Source organism: Rhamphochromis sp. 'chilingali', assembly GCF_963969265.1.
Source record: "Rhamphochromis sp. 'chilingali' genome assembly, chromosome: 5".
NCBI lineage: Eukaryota > Metazoa > Chordata > Actinopteri > Cichliformes > Cichlidae > Rhamphochromis > Rhamphochromis sp. 'chilingali'.
Window position 1 is genome coordinate 40,675,863 of NC_137932.1, and position 15,164 is coordinate 40,691,026.

Sequence of the window (15,164 nt, forward strand, 5' to 3'; positions counted from 1 at the left end):
TTTCACCAGGACAGCGCTACAGTACACAATGCCTGCAGGACAAAGGACTTCTTCCAGGAGAATAACATCACTCTTTTGGACCATCCCGCATGTTCCCCTGATCTAAATCCAATTCACCACTTGGAGAAATGTTCCCACTGCCGCAACGAATTTTTAAAGTGATCTACAATAACGGAGGAGCTGTTCATTACTGAGTTCATGTTTGGAACTTTGATTTCTGTTTTGGGGGCTTTACAGGGTTTTTTTGAGGCGTGGTCCTAAAATTTTGATCAGCTGTCAAACAACTTGTTTCAGTTTAAGCTTGTTTTCAATAAATTGCATAATCATGTTTTTATGTCTCACTCCCTTTTCTTCTTGTTGCATGTTGAAGCTCTACTTGGAATCTTGTTAAGATCCAAACATGCAAAATATGTTTGTTTTTTTGTGCCATTTTTCAAGTGTCTTAAACTTTTTTATTTATTTATTTAAGTGGAGAGAACAAACAATGCTCTCCTTCTCACACTGTAATTACACAGCAGTGTTAGAGCTGTATTATAGAGTGTATAACCTCCCATTCTTAGCTTGCAGTTTTTGAATATCTTGTATATTTTTTTTCAATTATTAAGTATTACACCTGTACACCTGTAATACCTGCCAGGGGCGATTCTAGAATCAGTGCTTTGGGGCTGCTGAAGCACCTGATACCTGCTAATATCTCATAAACATTAGAGTTAATAGTAAATGAATCTGTCTGTATCTCTATTGCGACACTTGTTTTTATACTTCTGCTGCATGCATGCTGCTATGACAAATCAATTTCCCCTCTGGGATTAATAGAATTTCTCTGATCTGATGTGAATACAATGTAAGACGGGAGGTTTGAATACTTTATAATACAGCCTGCACCGCCTAATCATAATGTGGGAAGAAGAAAATGATTTGCCTTTTTTCAAAATCCCTCAGAGGCCTTCATAAACTAAAACTAAAATCATGATATAATATTTTTAATTTTCCTTAAAACAGCCATTTGTTACGTCCTTATTCTTCTGCACTTACTCTTAAGTAGTTTTCTGAACATTACTGAATTTGTGGGAAATGTTGGGAAACTACGGAATGATTGTGAAGAGTCACTCGAAGAAGCGTCACATAAACATCTGTGTTTTGCCTTCGTTTTTATTAAATAAATGATGGCATGTTTTGTAGTTCTTCTGAGGCTGCCCTTACCTTATTTGAAGATCTGCTAATGTCCTGATGAGAGCGTGGGCTTTGTGTCCCTCACAGCAGGCATGTTTTCATGCTTTTTACTGACTTCCAGCACTTTGAAAACAGGAATATTTCCATCGGGAACAGCTAACGATGACGGGAAGCTTCAGAGTATTCCCGTGTAGGTGAGAAAATGATTTGAATCGGCTGTTAGATTTTAAGGGAAAGAACCTGAGGAATGAGGAGGAAGTGCCTGCATCAAAGAAAAAGTATGAGAAGAATGAAGTGTGGCGTTGAAGAGGGGCATATGTTCCATCCACAAACTGACATAAATCTCATCCCACCTGTGCTTCACCAGGACATACGGGAAGTGAACGCAGCAGCAGACCTCATCTCGTCTTTGCTGGAAAAAAAAGAGGTTGGGGGTGGAAAAGTGGGGGAAGAGTGTGCAGTGTGACTAATCGTTCTCTCCTTGTACCGCATCTTCAGGAACGCCATCCTCTAATAGAAAGCTGTGGATGTGATGGAGCAGGTCGAGCTCTGCATCCAGCTCGCATGCTGAGCGATGGCGATGATGGATTTGGTGGTTAAGGTCAAAGTTAGACCTCAGTGCGAGGAAAGATTGAGAAACCGTGTGGAAACTTGTTAAACAGCCTCCTGTGACAAAGTATCTGGGAATGTGAGAGGAGGAACTGATTAGACTAAATGTCTCGCCAGAATGTACATAGGCTCTGATGGGAGTGGACAAGCAGCAAATCATATCTGGATACACTTTTCCCCCTCCACCAGTCTTACACACTCCGAGTCAAAAGAGTGGATTTCCAACAAGACTTCATGCAGAAAACGACTGCCTGCGCTATCATTTCCCAGAGGATTCCCAAACCACTTTCCACACAAAGCTTCATTTACCAAACACAATCACACTGGTGAAACTGGACAGTTAAAGATCACAAACTTGATCTGTGTTAGAGAACAAAAGGAACCTTAAAATTAAATATAAACTCAGTGGCCTCTTTATTAAGTACACAGTGTTAGCACTCTTCAGACCTGCCTCACAGACTCAACGTGGAGCTGGAAACTTTGTCGGCTGCACATCCCAAAGGTGCTCGATTGCATTGATATCTGGTGACTGTGGAGGCCATTAGTGTAAAAGATACACTGTGACAATAAAGGGATGGGCAGCCACAGGTCTCAGGTGGGTTGTGGCATTTAGTTGCTACCACTGGGCCAAAACGTGTCATCTGAATTTTGCAGTCCTCAGATCAGTTCCCAGTCTTCTGTTGTCCCATTTTGGTGAACCTGTGTGAACTGTAGCCTCAGTTTCCTGTTCTTAGCTGACAGGACAGTGGCACGTGGCATGGCACCAGCCATGTTTACAATCATTTAAATCTCATTTCTTCCCCACTGTGATGCTCAGTTTGAGCTTCAGCAGGTCATCTTGACCATGTCTACATTCCTAAACTGCAGTACTGCCACATGATTGGCTGATTAGATATATGGATCAACAATCAGCTGCACATTTGTACCTAATAGTGTTTTCTCTAGTCTCGAGTCTGCCTAGGAAGACAGCTGCACAAACTGGAAGTTTTTTATTTAATGGTTTTTGGTTGATGTATTCAATATGAAGAACAACACGGGTGAAAAATAAGTGTTTGATGAAAAAGGAATGAAATGCGATGACTTGTCATTGAGTGAGCGCTGCTGTCTGTTGTTTCCGGGGTTCCCAAAAAACAATAATAACTTGTAGTTAAGAGAAAATGGCTCTCTAAACTCTGACAGTTTAAAAAAAACTAAACAAAATATGTGGTCACCTCAGACACAAAGCTCCACCCACCTGCTGCTCAAACCTTCTGTTTGTGAGGGGCAGCCAATAAGAAAAATGTTTGCTTAAAGGGAGAGGAGCTAACACAGCTTGTTTCAGCGGCTGCACTGAGGCAGAGTATAAATAATGATTATTCTGAACTGTGAATCGTGTAAAGCTACTTTAGCAGAGTCCAAGAATAAACACGTGAGGCTGAAAATGTCTAACAGATGTTTGTTCTACATTTCTATTTCAGCCATCTGAATGAGATTTCCTGAGGGAATATAATTAAAGGACTCTGTACTTGATTGATGGTGCATCTTGTCTTTCTCTTTTCATAAACTTCACCGACTGTCTCCAAGTCTCTGGGCTGTGGAAAGGAACGGATTTTCAACACACGACTCTGATATCCTGCTGTTCCTGTGTCAGCGGAGCATTCCTGAGGTTAGCAGCTGATCCGTGGATCAGTGCGATTGTTACGGATGTTTAGGGACACACAAAATTTCAGGTTTGTCAAACAATCAAGCAGTTCCACTGATTTAATTTAAAACAAACAAAAAAATAAACCCAACGAAAAAGTGTTATTAGGCGACATAAACCAGTGGGGCAACACTTTATAATACGGCGCATGACTAAGGGCATTACTAGCCAAGACTTCAATGTATTTTATTTGAAAGTACATGTGAAAGTATTACATTAGAATACTATAAGTAATTCTAAGTACTGCGTGACATCCTGGTAATTTCTTACATTGTAAGTACGCTGTACTTCTTGGGTGTGGGCCATATTATGGAGTGTCCTAATCTTGCCTAATTTCCAGGTATTTTACAGGAAAGGTGACAAATTATACTGCAAGTAATTGTAAGTTACTGTAAGTATGTATGGCGTAACACATTTTAAGTAGTGCATAATTACCTGGTGATTTTGTGGAAGAACAATATTTCTCCATTCTACATTGTAAGTATGCTGTATGTTTTGGGGCGGGGCTATATTATGAAGTGACTTGACCATGATTTTTTACATCGTTATTTAATAGTCGATGATGTGCATGGTGGGTTTTCTTTTATTCAGTTGTCCTTTCTTACTTACACTGTACTTAAATATTTCCCTGAAAATACCCAGAGGTTAGACAGGGTCCAGCCACTCCATAACACAGCCCACACCTTAAAGGTACAGCATGCTAAAAAGATAAGATGAAGTATTGTTGGTTTTTCTGCTACATTGCCAGGAAACTATACAGTACTTAAATTTAATGACAATTTCCTGTAAGAACCTGACTTGTTACCTCCTTATTCTAGTGTACAACCTTTAAATATTTGTATCTAAATAGAATTATCTCGCAATTTCAAATAAAATGAACTGAAATTCAATATAATAACAGGGGAATTACACCCTTAGTCGCAGCCGTATTATAAAGTTTTACCCAAATATGTTTAATACATCAACAGATTGAGCTAAAATTCTCTTTTCAATGCTGCTGCAAAACTGATTGTTGCAGGTTTTGAAAGCTTTGTGGACTGAATGTCACTGACTCATAACTGGACTGCTGCATATTTTGTACTCACAGCAGCACAGCAGTCCTACTTTCCACACACACACTTTTAAAAAGAACCAAATGAGGTTCATAAATTTATGCACTTGATTATGGACATTTTTAGAAGCAGCGACTACCTCCTCTCACATCACATGCCCTGCAGATTTATCAATTACTCATAGCGATTTTCACCGAGGCAGTAAATGCTCAACACAGTGTAAATCAGAGCTGCATGAATCCGTGTTTGTTTGAGTGTAGAGCGAGTCTGACGAGGTCACTGATCACTCAAACTTTTCTGTGCTTGTAACTGATCCTGTGACAAACATAGTCTGACTTACAGTTTTGCCTTCCCTGCTAAACACTATCATACAAAATAAGGCAGCAGCTAATTTTTTCCTGAAAGCACACTTCCTCACCCCCAGCTCGCGTTTACCATTTGCACAGCAGACAGACTGTAGCAGCAGCTGCTGAGTGCACAAAATGTAAACCAGTTTTAATGTATGGGATTAGCAAGTCCCTAGACCCAAGCCCCGAGTGAAATACAGGCTCAAATAAACACACGCGCTCCAGCATTTGATATATATGTTATTTTTATTGTAAGGACTGAAAATTATACAATACGAGACTGTAAAACATTCCTCGGGTGGCAAATGAGGAGCTAGAACAGGAAAGGAACGTGTCAAAGAAGCAGTCGAGCGGAGAGGTGGATGGATACATGGATGTGGAGGGGAGACGCTGAACCAACATGCTGGGATCTCTCTTCTGATGCCTGAGGAGGAAGGAAAAATAGCCATTACCAGTACGTCACAATAATGCCCCGCCCCCGTCCTTTGATTAATAAAACAACGTTAGACAATCAAAGACAATTCAGGGCTTTATTAATTGAGCTGAAGTCATTTAATCCATAGAAGCAGTAAGAAATGACACCACTGCCCAGCGCTCTCCCCGTGGAGCTGCAGAGAGCTGCAATCATATCACACGCAGACTGAAAAGATTCTCGTGTTTACAACATGTGAATGTTCACATCACTGAACAGCTCCGTGCTTGTCGTGAGGGATAAATGCACAATAAGCAGCGTATCCTTTACATTTGGGTTCAGAACAACTGTATTCAGTGTGGAGAGTTGATGAGATTGATGATAAATAATATGTGGTGGGCTCAACACACTGTCAGCAACAATAGTATATGATATAAAACATCTGTGAGACAGATGTGTGTAGGACCGGACCCAATCGGAGCGTGCCTATTCAAATGAGGAATTTCAGAATGACGACAAACACGTGGAAGCAAACGTTCCTGAGGGAGAAAGCTACACTTGAGATGGCCTTTAGGTGTACGACATTCGATGACCTCCCTGTACCCTTAAGGACGAGTTTCGACACCTCAGCTTTTATCCAAGATGTGGTTTGACCACCATTAGAACAGTTTCTGGGTTTTCCTGCAAACCTCTGATTCAAACTCAGTCATTTTGTTCTTTAAGCAGGTCTGAAATATGACAGAAACCACTCAGTTTAGAAGAGAGCTTCAAGGCTTACTCCTAGTAGGCTTTCAATTTATTTATATAACGCCAAATCACGACAACAGCTGCCCCAAGATGCTTTATGTTGTAAAATAAAAACCCTACAATCAGATGCCCCCCTATGAGCAAGCACTAGGCGACTGAGGGAAGGAAAAACTCCCTTTTAATAGGAGAAAACTGGACTTTAAGTCACCAAACAGGCACCTGTGTTTGCCTCGCCCTCACACGCTTGTGTCCATGGATGTAGCCCTTCGCTCCATACCAGAACTCCAACGTCAGGACCACATCACTGAGTCAACCAGCAACTTTGCCTTAGCTTTGATAGGTGGGACATGTCATCGGCATTGGGAAGAAAGGAATGCTACACAGATTAGGCCAAGACCAATCTCCACATACTTCTGGAGAAGTATGCTAGTGACGGACCACGCTGGTGAGCCAGTCGAATATCTATAACACAGTTGTGGGAGAAATGGTGACCAAAGCTCACTGCAGGCAGCAGGGGGAAAAAGCCCCAGTGCAGCACCAGCAACATCACAACACCTACTTCCAGTTAAAGTAGACATTGACTTTGCACGTATCAACAAGGACGGCCTGACAAGGACCTCTGCAGCGTTTAATCTTTCACAGCTCTCAGACCTCATACGGGACATGACATAATACGCACAGAGGCCCTAATTTGGTCAGTGACACCTCATCGGTCTCATCGCACTAAATCGCGCACACTCCTGCAGCCAATCCAACACTAACACAACAAGCAGCAAGTGATCATTAGGCGTCCAGGTTCACTGGGTAGTGCAGCGAGGGGGTTTGCCCTCTGAGGAAGGAGGCGGTGATGTTTACATTCCTCGGGCAGCGATGGGTGAAACTCTGTGATACTTTGACAGAAACGCAGACCTACGTTGTGTGTTATTATCACACAACGTTACTTCCTACGAAAACACTCAGACAGCTATGTGGGAGTGTGCCAAAGCCAGAAAGTTGTCTAGAGAGCAGTGACAAAATTAACTGTAGTTTTAACTTTTTTTTTTACTCTGAGCAGCTGCATTTCAGTCCAGCGGTTTGATTTGCTAGCTGTTAAACTAATGCTGTTGTGATCTCTGCGTCTGCTTATGCCAAAAAGAAACATGACTTAAAAACCCACTGGAGGGTTTGGGGCTGGTCTATGTCAGCTGTTAGCTCACTGCATGGACAGGCGTTGCCTCTTAAAATCATTTAAAGCCACCTTTGTCAGTCATTCTTTAACGCTCGAAAAGTTCCAAAGTTCAGAAATGATCAGCATACCGTCACTTCGGGAGCGTTTCTACTCGTCAATGTACTCGAAAGGCTCGGGCGGCTCAGGCTCCTGCTCTTCCTCTTCAATTTTTGGGCCGTGAGCTGAGACGGGCTCCACCAGCTCCTCCTCCTCCTCGCTGGTGTCCTTCATGATGATGATCCCGCCTGTATGGAGCTGGTGACATACGGAGGGAAATTAGCACAAGTCTGGAGTAACAGGTTTAAGGTTTGTATACACTTTATGGACAAAAATATTGGGTCACAGCTCTTAGTAAAGATTAAAAAATGGGTCAAGCTCAGTGAAACTAAAAACTCAAATAGGAGGCTACCATGGCAACGAGCAGAGCCACCAAATACATGCAGAGCTCCAAATCTCAGCTAGCATTTGGGGTAAGGTTGGTGGTTTGATTCCCGGCCGCTCAAAAACTGTGTGCTTGGAGCTTCATGGAATCGGCTTCCATGACCATACATGTGACCCAGTACTTTTGTCCATGTGGTGCATTATATGTACTTAATACACTTTTACATATTTTTTGTCTTTAAACGCAGGAGCCCAGTACATGACAGAGTCCCACAGTTATGTACGCAAGTCCATATTACAGATGTGCATCCAGTTTCAAACAGAGGGTCAGACACAGAAATGTATTTTAAATTCTCTTCAAGACACATTTAATGAAATATTTACATTCAGTGTAACAGTACATCTATAACAGAAGTGTAGGTATATTAGAAGTATTTCTAAATAAGCAATACTTTTGAGGATTTGCATAATTCAAATTAAAGGTTTACATATGCGCCCAAAAAAGTAAAAGATTACACACAAGCCAAACAGAGACCCAAAGACAGGAAGTCTTGTATTAATCTCCATATAATAAGCCTCTTAACACTGAGCAGATTTCAAGATAAGTCCTGTAAACCTCCCTTCACTTCCTAAACCTGCTTTTGGAACCTAAAACAAACCCTTAAAAGGAAAGCAGCATTACCAAAACCTTAGACAAGCAGGGACACATGTACAGTGTAGTACACCGAGCTTCGCTCGCTGGACAGAAAAATCAAACAGTACTTCCTCTTTACAGGACTGGGGTGAGTGCACGCTGTCTTGCCGTTTACTGTGGAAAACTGTCAGCGTTTACAGGAGAACCGCAGCGCTCGGGTTTATGGGCCTGGACGGGGGAGATTCTGCACTTTTTAATCGAACGAGGCCAAAATCAACCCGCGGCCTGGATCTTAATTTGAACGATTTATATTAGAGGAAAATAATCAGAGATACTGTTACACTGTTAAATTCTGCTCTCTGATGCTTAGCACTCATTTAGAAATATCACGTGTAAATGCTGTGACTCAGGGGACATCTGAGACGTCACAGAAGCACCGATGCTGTAAACAATAAAAAATGAGCAGAATAAGTACATTCAACAATCTATTTGGGTGCTGTGTTGTGGTGGAGACCTCATGTTGTTATACTGGATTAAATTTTGGTGAAATCTGTACATGAAAATAATGACTTTGCTGACTTTATCAGTAAAAGAAGCTATGTTCATATTTTCTGAGAGGGGCCTAAAACCAAATGACTCAGATATTAACAGGAGTGACGGACCGAAGGGGCTTTGACCTTAATTCGATTTGTTTTGTTTGTTTTCTGAAGCATGTCATGTAAAATCTGAACAATCAAGTTCATAAAAAACAGAAAATGTGGATCTCGGTCCACATCTGGTGGATTTTGAGTTACCGGTTTGAAGGGCTGGTAGCGGCAGGTCTCTGGCATCGTGAGGACTTTGAGCTGAGCTGGCATCACTCTGGCTGGGTTCTCCAGGAGCTGGAAATTTGGCTCCACCTCCTTTTTCTTCTCTTCATCCTTCTTCTCTTTCTCACCTTCTTGGACCTCCTGCGAAGGAAGAATGAGGATCAGGGCCACTAGAAGTACTTACAGTATATTCATTTACTGCTTTGTCTGAACAGATCTAGTCCCTGACTCGGAATAATTTCTTTCTACTGTGAATTGGACATTATTGAGGTGTCATGGGTAATAAATTCTACCCTCCCCCCTCCATCTTTCCATTTCTGTGAATCAGCCTGCTCTTCCTGCTCTGGCACCGCTGATGGCAAATGAATTGTCGGGCTGCTCAGCAAATGCTGGAAAACTACGAATGAGGCACAACGAGTACTGATGGATTATGAATAAGCAAATGAACCGTCTGACCCCAGTTTTAGTGGGTACCTTTCCTTCAACCACCATCTTCGAGTTAAGCCAAATAAAATCAAAAGCCTGAGATGTGAGCGCGTAGGACGTTTCCAGGCTCGTCTCTCAGCACCAGAGCTGAGATGTAGCGTGGCAGAGAGGATCAAACACACGGCCTACACTCAGAGAAAATCCCAATGAAAGTCATACTGGCTCTTTACTGACAGGGGTGTCTGAACGCTGGCTGTGGATGAGTGAAAAGCTCAAGAGACTTTAAGAAAAGAAACAACTGGGTGTATGCTGCGCTACTCCATTCATTTTTCATACAGCTGTCATTTGATTTGACTAACAGGAAAGTTTTCATTTGTTTGATGACAACAAAAGCTACAGGAGAAAAAAAAGCACAAATACTCTAAGTGCAAAAAACACACTAGTAGAAAAGATGGACTGCTGCGTGGTGACTGAAGCCAAAGGCGAAAAGCAAAGACAGACACTATATTATACGCTCACTGGCCACTTTAGTAGGTACACCTTACAAGGACCAGGCTGGACTCGTTCCTTCACAGCTGCCTAATTCTTGGTGGCAAAGATTCAACAAGCACCGCATAGATGCTGCAGTCCAGTTGTGTACAGTGGGATCAGCGTTATGTCTAAGAAACCAGTTTGAGATGACTGGATCTTTCTGAGCATTATCCTGCTGGAACCAGATGGACAAACTGTGGTCATAAAACAATAGACACGGTTAGCAACAACATTCAGGTATGGTGTTTAAATGATGCTCAGTTGGTAGTAAGGGGCCTGAAGTGTGACAAGAAAATATCCCCCACACCCTTACACCACCAGCACCAACCTGAACTGTTGGCATAACTGAGTGCTCAAGTAGAACAGTGCTTCACACACCATGCCTCAATCCCCCCGTCATTACAAGCACTTTTTCCTGCACCTAAATGCTTTCTAACAGTCGCACTCTGATGAAAATATTGGAGAGCAACCTGGAGTTCAGTATCTTGGCTAAGCTTTCATGTTGTTTACAACTAATTCTGATCCTACCATTTGAATGAGGCAGCAGAAATTGAGACTCAGTCTAGGCCATATTTTTAAGTTTAAACTTTAAACTTGACCAGCCCCAGTGGCCTCAGTTTGTTGCTCCTGGCTGACAGTAGGACCTGGTGCGGTCTTCTGCTGCTGCAGCCTATCTGCTTCAAGGGTCAACGTGTGGTGTGTTGAGAGATGCTCTTCTGCATGCCTCAGCTGTAATGAGTTTATTGCCTTCCTATCAGCTCCACTTTGGCCTTTCTCCTCCAACATAAACAAGGCATTTTCACTTTTTCCAGAATCATCTATAAAACCTAAAGATGGTTGAGTAGAAAAATCCAAATAGATTCTGTAAATAAGCTTCAGACCAGCCTGCCTGGCACAACAACTACGCCACATTCAAAGTCACTTAAATCATTTTCTTCGATATTCTGATGGTTGGTTTGAACTTCAGCATTTTAATCTTAACCATGTCTACAAGCCATCTGATTGGCTGATTAGCTTTTTAACAAGCAGCTAAACAGGTGGACAGCGGCTGCAGCACATCTCGCTACAGCTGAAGAGTTTCACGATTATAAAATATAATAAATGCTTTAACTTCAACTGCAGAAATGAAGGACCTGAGTACCAACAACCATCCTTCTGTTTTCATTTAAGAAAAGCAACCTCAGCGTGGTTACGGTTCGATTTTGTTGGATTTTTCTGTTCCTGGAGGTAAAGCTGCTTTCTCCAATAATAATCAAAACAACTACAAAAAAATAGTAATATCTTTAAAAATTAATATTAAACAGGGAAAAAAAACACAATACGATTATTAGCAATGAATCAGGAAAGTTGGGTTGTTTTCCCCACTCACCACTTCCATCTTCTCCTCCTCCTTCTCTTTCTTTTCCTTCTCCTTCTTCTTGGCTTTGGCTGTGATGGAGAGAACAGCGGTGGATACCTGGCATGAGAGAGAGAGAGAGCGAGAGAGCGAGAGAGAGAGCACAGACATTTCCACGACGTCAGACGTTACCACAGACATTAAGACCTTCTACAAACATGGCTTAAAATGTACAAAACTAGTGAACCACAAAATAAATGTCTTTCATTACATTCTCCAAGGGCAGGATTGGATTGTGAAATGAACAACTGAGAAGAGAAAAAAAAAAAGGCCAGAGATTCTACAATAATAAACACGACGGGCAGGAAGATGATGAGTCTTTACAGGGAGGGTTCGAAATTATTTGCAAATCAATACGGAGCGGGATCAGCTTTCCTGAACTAATAATTTCAGAAAAAGGGAAAGCAAAACAAGCTGATGTGCTGCGGCGCCTCAGTGCTCACCTTCTCCTTCTCCTTCTCTTTGGGAACCTCCAGAGCTGGTGGGTAGGCGAAGGTGGAGGGCTTACAGTTGGAGCGGTACTGCACCTTAGGCATCTGAAAAAGAGAGGAGAATAAAAAAACTTTGTAAACATGTTTCATATGTTCACAGTGTAACTGAAAATGAGCTGACTGACGTTCTCGCTACAGTACAGAGCACCTGTTTGAAGCACCCTCTAAGAGACAGCCACTTAGCGTCATCTATTACAGGCTGTATTTTATAATCCTTCCTGAATGATGTTCAAGGACTTGGCACTTCCTATTCCTTCAGTTACTTCAAAACAGACACCTTTAAGCAAGGGAATCCTCTGTTACCTGAAAAAAAATGCTTGCAGAGAGGTTGAAGCTGGAGAAAGCCTGGCTTACATTAGCTCGGTCTGAACCCATTTGAAAAACACAGGGCAAGTGACAAGGATGTTGTTTTCACCTATGGTAAGGCTCAACGTCTGTGAAGGCTTGTGCTGTGCAGCAGAACTCGACCTGACAAACCTTTCCGGGGTGCGGCGAGTCTGTTAAACCCCGCTGTCCCCGGCCCTGGTTATTCAGGGATTTACACAGAGTATATTCTCTAATGCTTTGTAACGTTGGGAATTCACAAAACCTCAAAAGGGTGTCAGTGTCCCAGGTGTCCGGTGCTGCTGATTCGGGTAGGACAGAAGAGCTTAAGCTCATCTAATACCAGTTTAACACCACAATATGTCACGCTGATCCTTTGGCACCATAGTGCGAGTGGCAGGCGGCCAGAACAGGCAAAAAGTCAGGAGAGCCTTGTTAAGAGTCGGCTGCTGGTTACAGTTGTTCCCAAGACAAGAGGCTAAATATTTCCTGCACGACATGCAGCAATAACTACAAGCTCAGCAGCCATATCTTAGACCTCATGTTGCTGTTTCCTACATACAAAACAAGGCTCACCTATAAACACATAATAAACACATAGGTGGGACTAATCTACCAGACACCATAGCCCACTTTAAACATGTTGAGGTTGAGGCTTGTAAATAATAAAATGCTTCGGTACCTTGAGGTCTTTGTTGAGGCCGATTATAGCGGTTGGTGTGAAGGCCAAGGACAGGAAGTGGGAAAGAGGGAACCAGAACCAGAACTGAGTGAAGACCAGCAGGCCGACCACTGACGGCATGTGAGTGTGACCCGTCCTGGACTGCAGGAAGATGGACACGTTACGTCCACCTGGACGACAGAAAGCACAAAGGTTAGAGAGCATTTCAGTAAAATGAGACAAGAAAGGCTTAAAGACCATGATGGCAGGTTCTCAAATTTTCTGTCACCTTTGACCCCCTAAGGAAGAACCCCTGATTATGTTAACACTGATTTAGCTGGTCTGGACTCCGATGTTTCTCTATGTTGGAGTTAATACGTTTTTAAGCTGCTGGTTCTTTTTTGATCTTCAGACGGACCCACGTGTTTACAATCATCTCTAATGTTTCTTATGGGCCAAACATAACATGGTCCGCAGCACTGGATATAATTTGCTACCATCATAGCCTAGTGCTAATTCCAAAATTATCAGTCGTACATTTCCAAAAAGACCCCATTTATCGGTGCCCACAACATAAAAGACACACTCATTTATTATTGAACCTACTTCTGCTTTATGTGCTAACCACTGATGAGAGGGAGCTCTTGTCTAAATTACAGGCTCTTGCATAATATCTGAAGGTCTGAAAACAAGGAGAGCACTGAAAAGCAGCAAACCTCAAGCAAGCCGCAATGATACAAATGAAATGCTGAGCGCCGCTGGCCGTCAACACCTAACATAAACAGACTGAAACCCAGGTCACGGGCTAAGTCGAGGGGAAAACGGAAAAGAAAAGGAAACTGTGCTTTGAACAATAACCAGAATGCTGATGGCGAAAACAGCTTTTTTCTTTCATGTGACACAGTTACAGTTGATAGTGAAACACATTATTTGAGACTTGGCAGAGTAATCAGGGAGTAAGAGGTTAACAGGGGTACAGACCAGGATGTTCACCACCCAAAGGAGCTTTGTCCTTCTGGCTTCATTCTGTGTGATCCGTTGATCTCAGGGCAGAATATAAAATATGAGGATGTGCATGGCAAGACAATTACATCCAGGAATGCATTGTCTAAAGCATCCTGCATGACAGGCTCATTCATTATCATCCGATTTGAGCTGGACATGGCATTAATAAGTGATCTACATCCAAAGAGGTGTCTGCCATCCTGAAAAGATCCCAAATGCCTTTTCCATCTACATCTGAGCAGTTACAGTTTATACACAGCTCAGTTTAATGTTCACCAAATAATAAAAGCAAAGAGTTAAGAGCCTTCCCCTGAGTAATTACTACAATGATTATTATCTCATGCAGCAAGTAGCTTCTCATTTATTAAACAGCCATGTTGGAAGACATCGCCCAAGGAGGTGGGAAAGATGCAATTTGTTCTAGCAGGGTCACGTAAAATGCAAAGACTAAACAGCAGCATTGTGTGGCGAAAAACAAGGTCACCTGACTGTCCGAATATGGTGAATGACCAGATTTTCCTCACGCCAGGTTTCATGGACCGGTTTCCACAGAGCCCACAACTTAACCCCACTGAGAATCTTTTGCATTGTTCTGGAGGACATTTCAGAGGTGCTACTCTCCCATCAATAACACAAGAACTTGGCAACAAAAAATAAAGAAACACTGAAAGGAAATATTATATAATTTTTTAAAAATTTTTTCTTTGTGCAGGCAGTGTATCTCAGCTTGAAGGTTCAAAAATATCAAGATGTTCTGCTGACTTCAACAAAAAGACATCTATTTATATCGTATTTTATTTTTATCTATGAAAATGGCTAGAAGGGTGATTAACAGGGGTCAAGGGTGTAACTTGAAAGAGCAAAAGAATAACAGCCCACCCAAGCAATTCTTGGATAAACAGAAGGGAGGGATGGCAGAAGACAGAAAGAGGAGGAAGAGGAAGCGCAACCAGGATGAATTCATCATTTCTATAGAGATAAAGAGAAAACCACTTCTTTTTTTTAATGACAAGGTTACTAGGGAGTAGCCCTTCCAACTAAAAGTAATATCAGCCTAAACAATAGCACTTAAATCATCTGCTGCCCTCTTCTCCTACAGCGACTCTAACCTGAGGTCACTCGGATGATTTAATTACGGGGCCTTATCTTCAAATCTGAGCCGGTGTACGAGACATTCCAGTCCCATGGGCTCAATGTTGGCCAGAATGAGTAACGAGGCTAGCTCAACGCACCACGAGCGTGTGCTTGAGAGTCTCTTAAATACTTAGAAGAGCTTGA

At 42.2% G+C, this 15,164-nt stretch overlaps 1 protein-coding gene across 1 annotated transcript in view; it reads right to left on the bottom strand.

Annotated features, from left to right (window-relative positions):
- Nucleotides 1-5,089: 5,089 nt before the first annotated feature.
- Nucleotides 5,090-15,164, bottom strand: part of psmd1 (proteasome 26S subunit, non-ATPase 1) — a 36,603-nt gene continuing 26,528 nt past the window's right edge. Inside the window, exons 20-25 of the mRNA XM_080882326.1 lie at nucleotides 12,903-13,072; nucleotides 11,849-11,941; nucleotides 11,379-11,465; nucleotides 9,038-9,193; nucleotides 7,318-7,483; nucleotides 5,090-5,286 (exon numbers count right to left, since the gene is read on the bottom strand). Of these exons, the coding sequence (XP_080738452.1) occupies nucleotides 7,337-7,483; nucleotides 9,038-9,193; nucleotides 11,379-11,465; nucleotides 11,849-11,941; nucleotides 12,903-13,072 (653 nt within the window). The 3' untranslated portion in view covers nucleotides 5,090-5,286; nucleotides 7,318-7,336. The remainder of the gene's footprint in view (nucleotides 5,287-7,317; nucleotides 7,484-9,037; nucleotides 9,194-11,378; nucleotides 11,466-11,848; nucleotides 11,942-12,902; nucleotides 13,073-15,164) is intronic.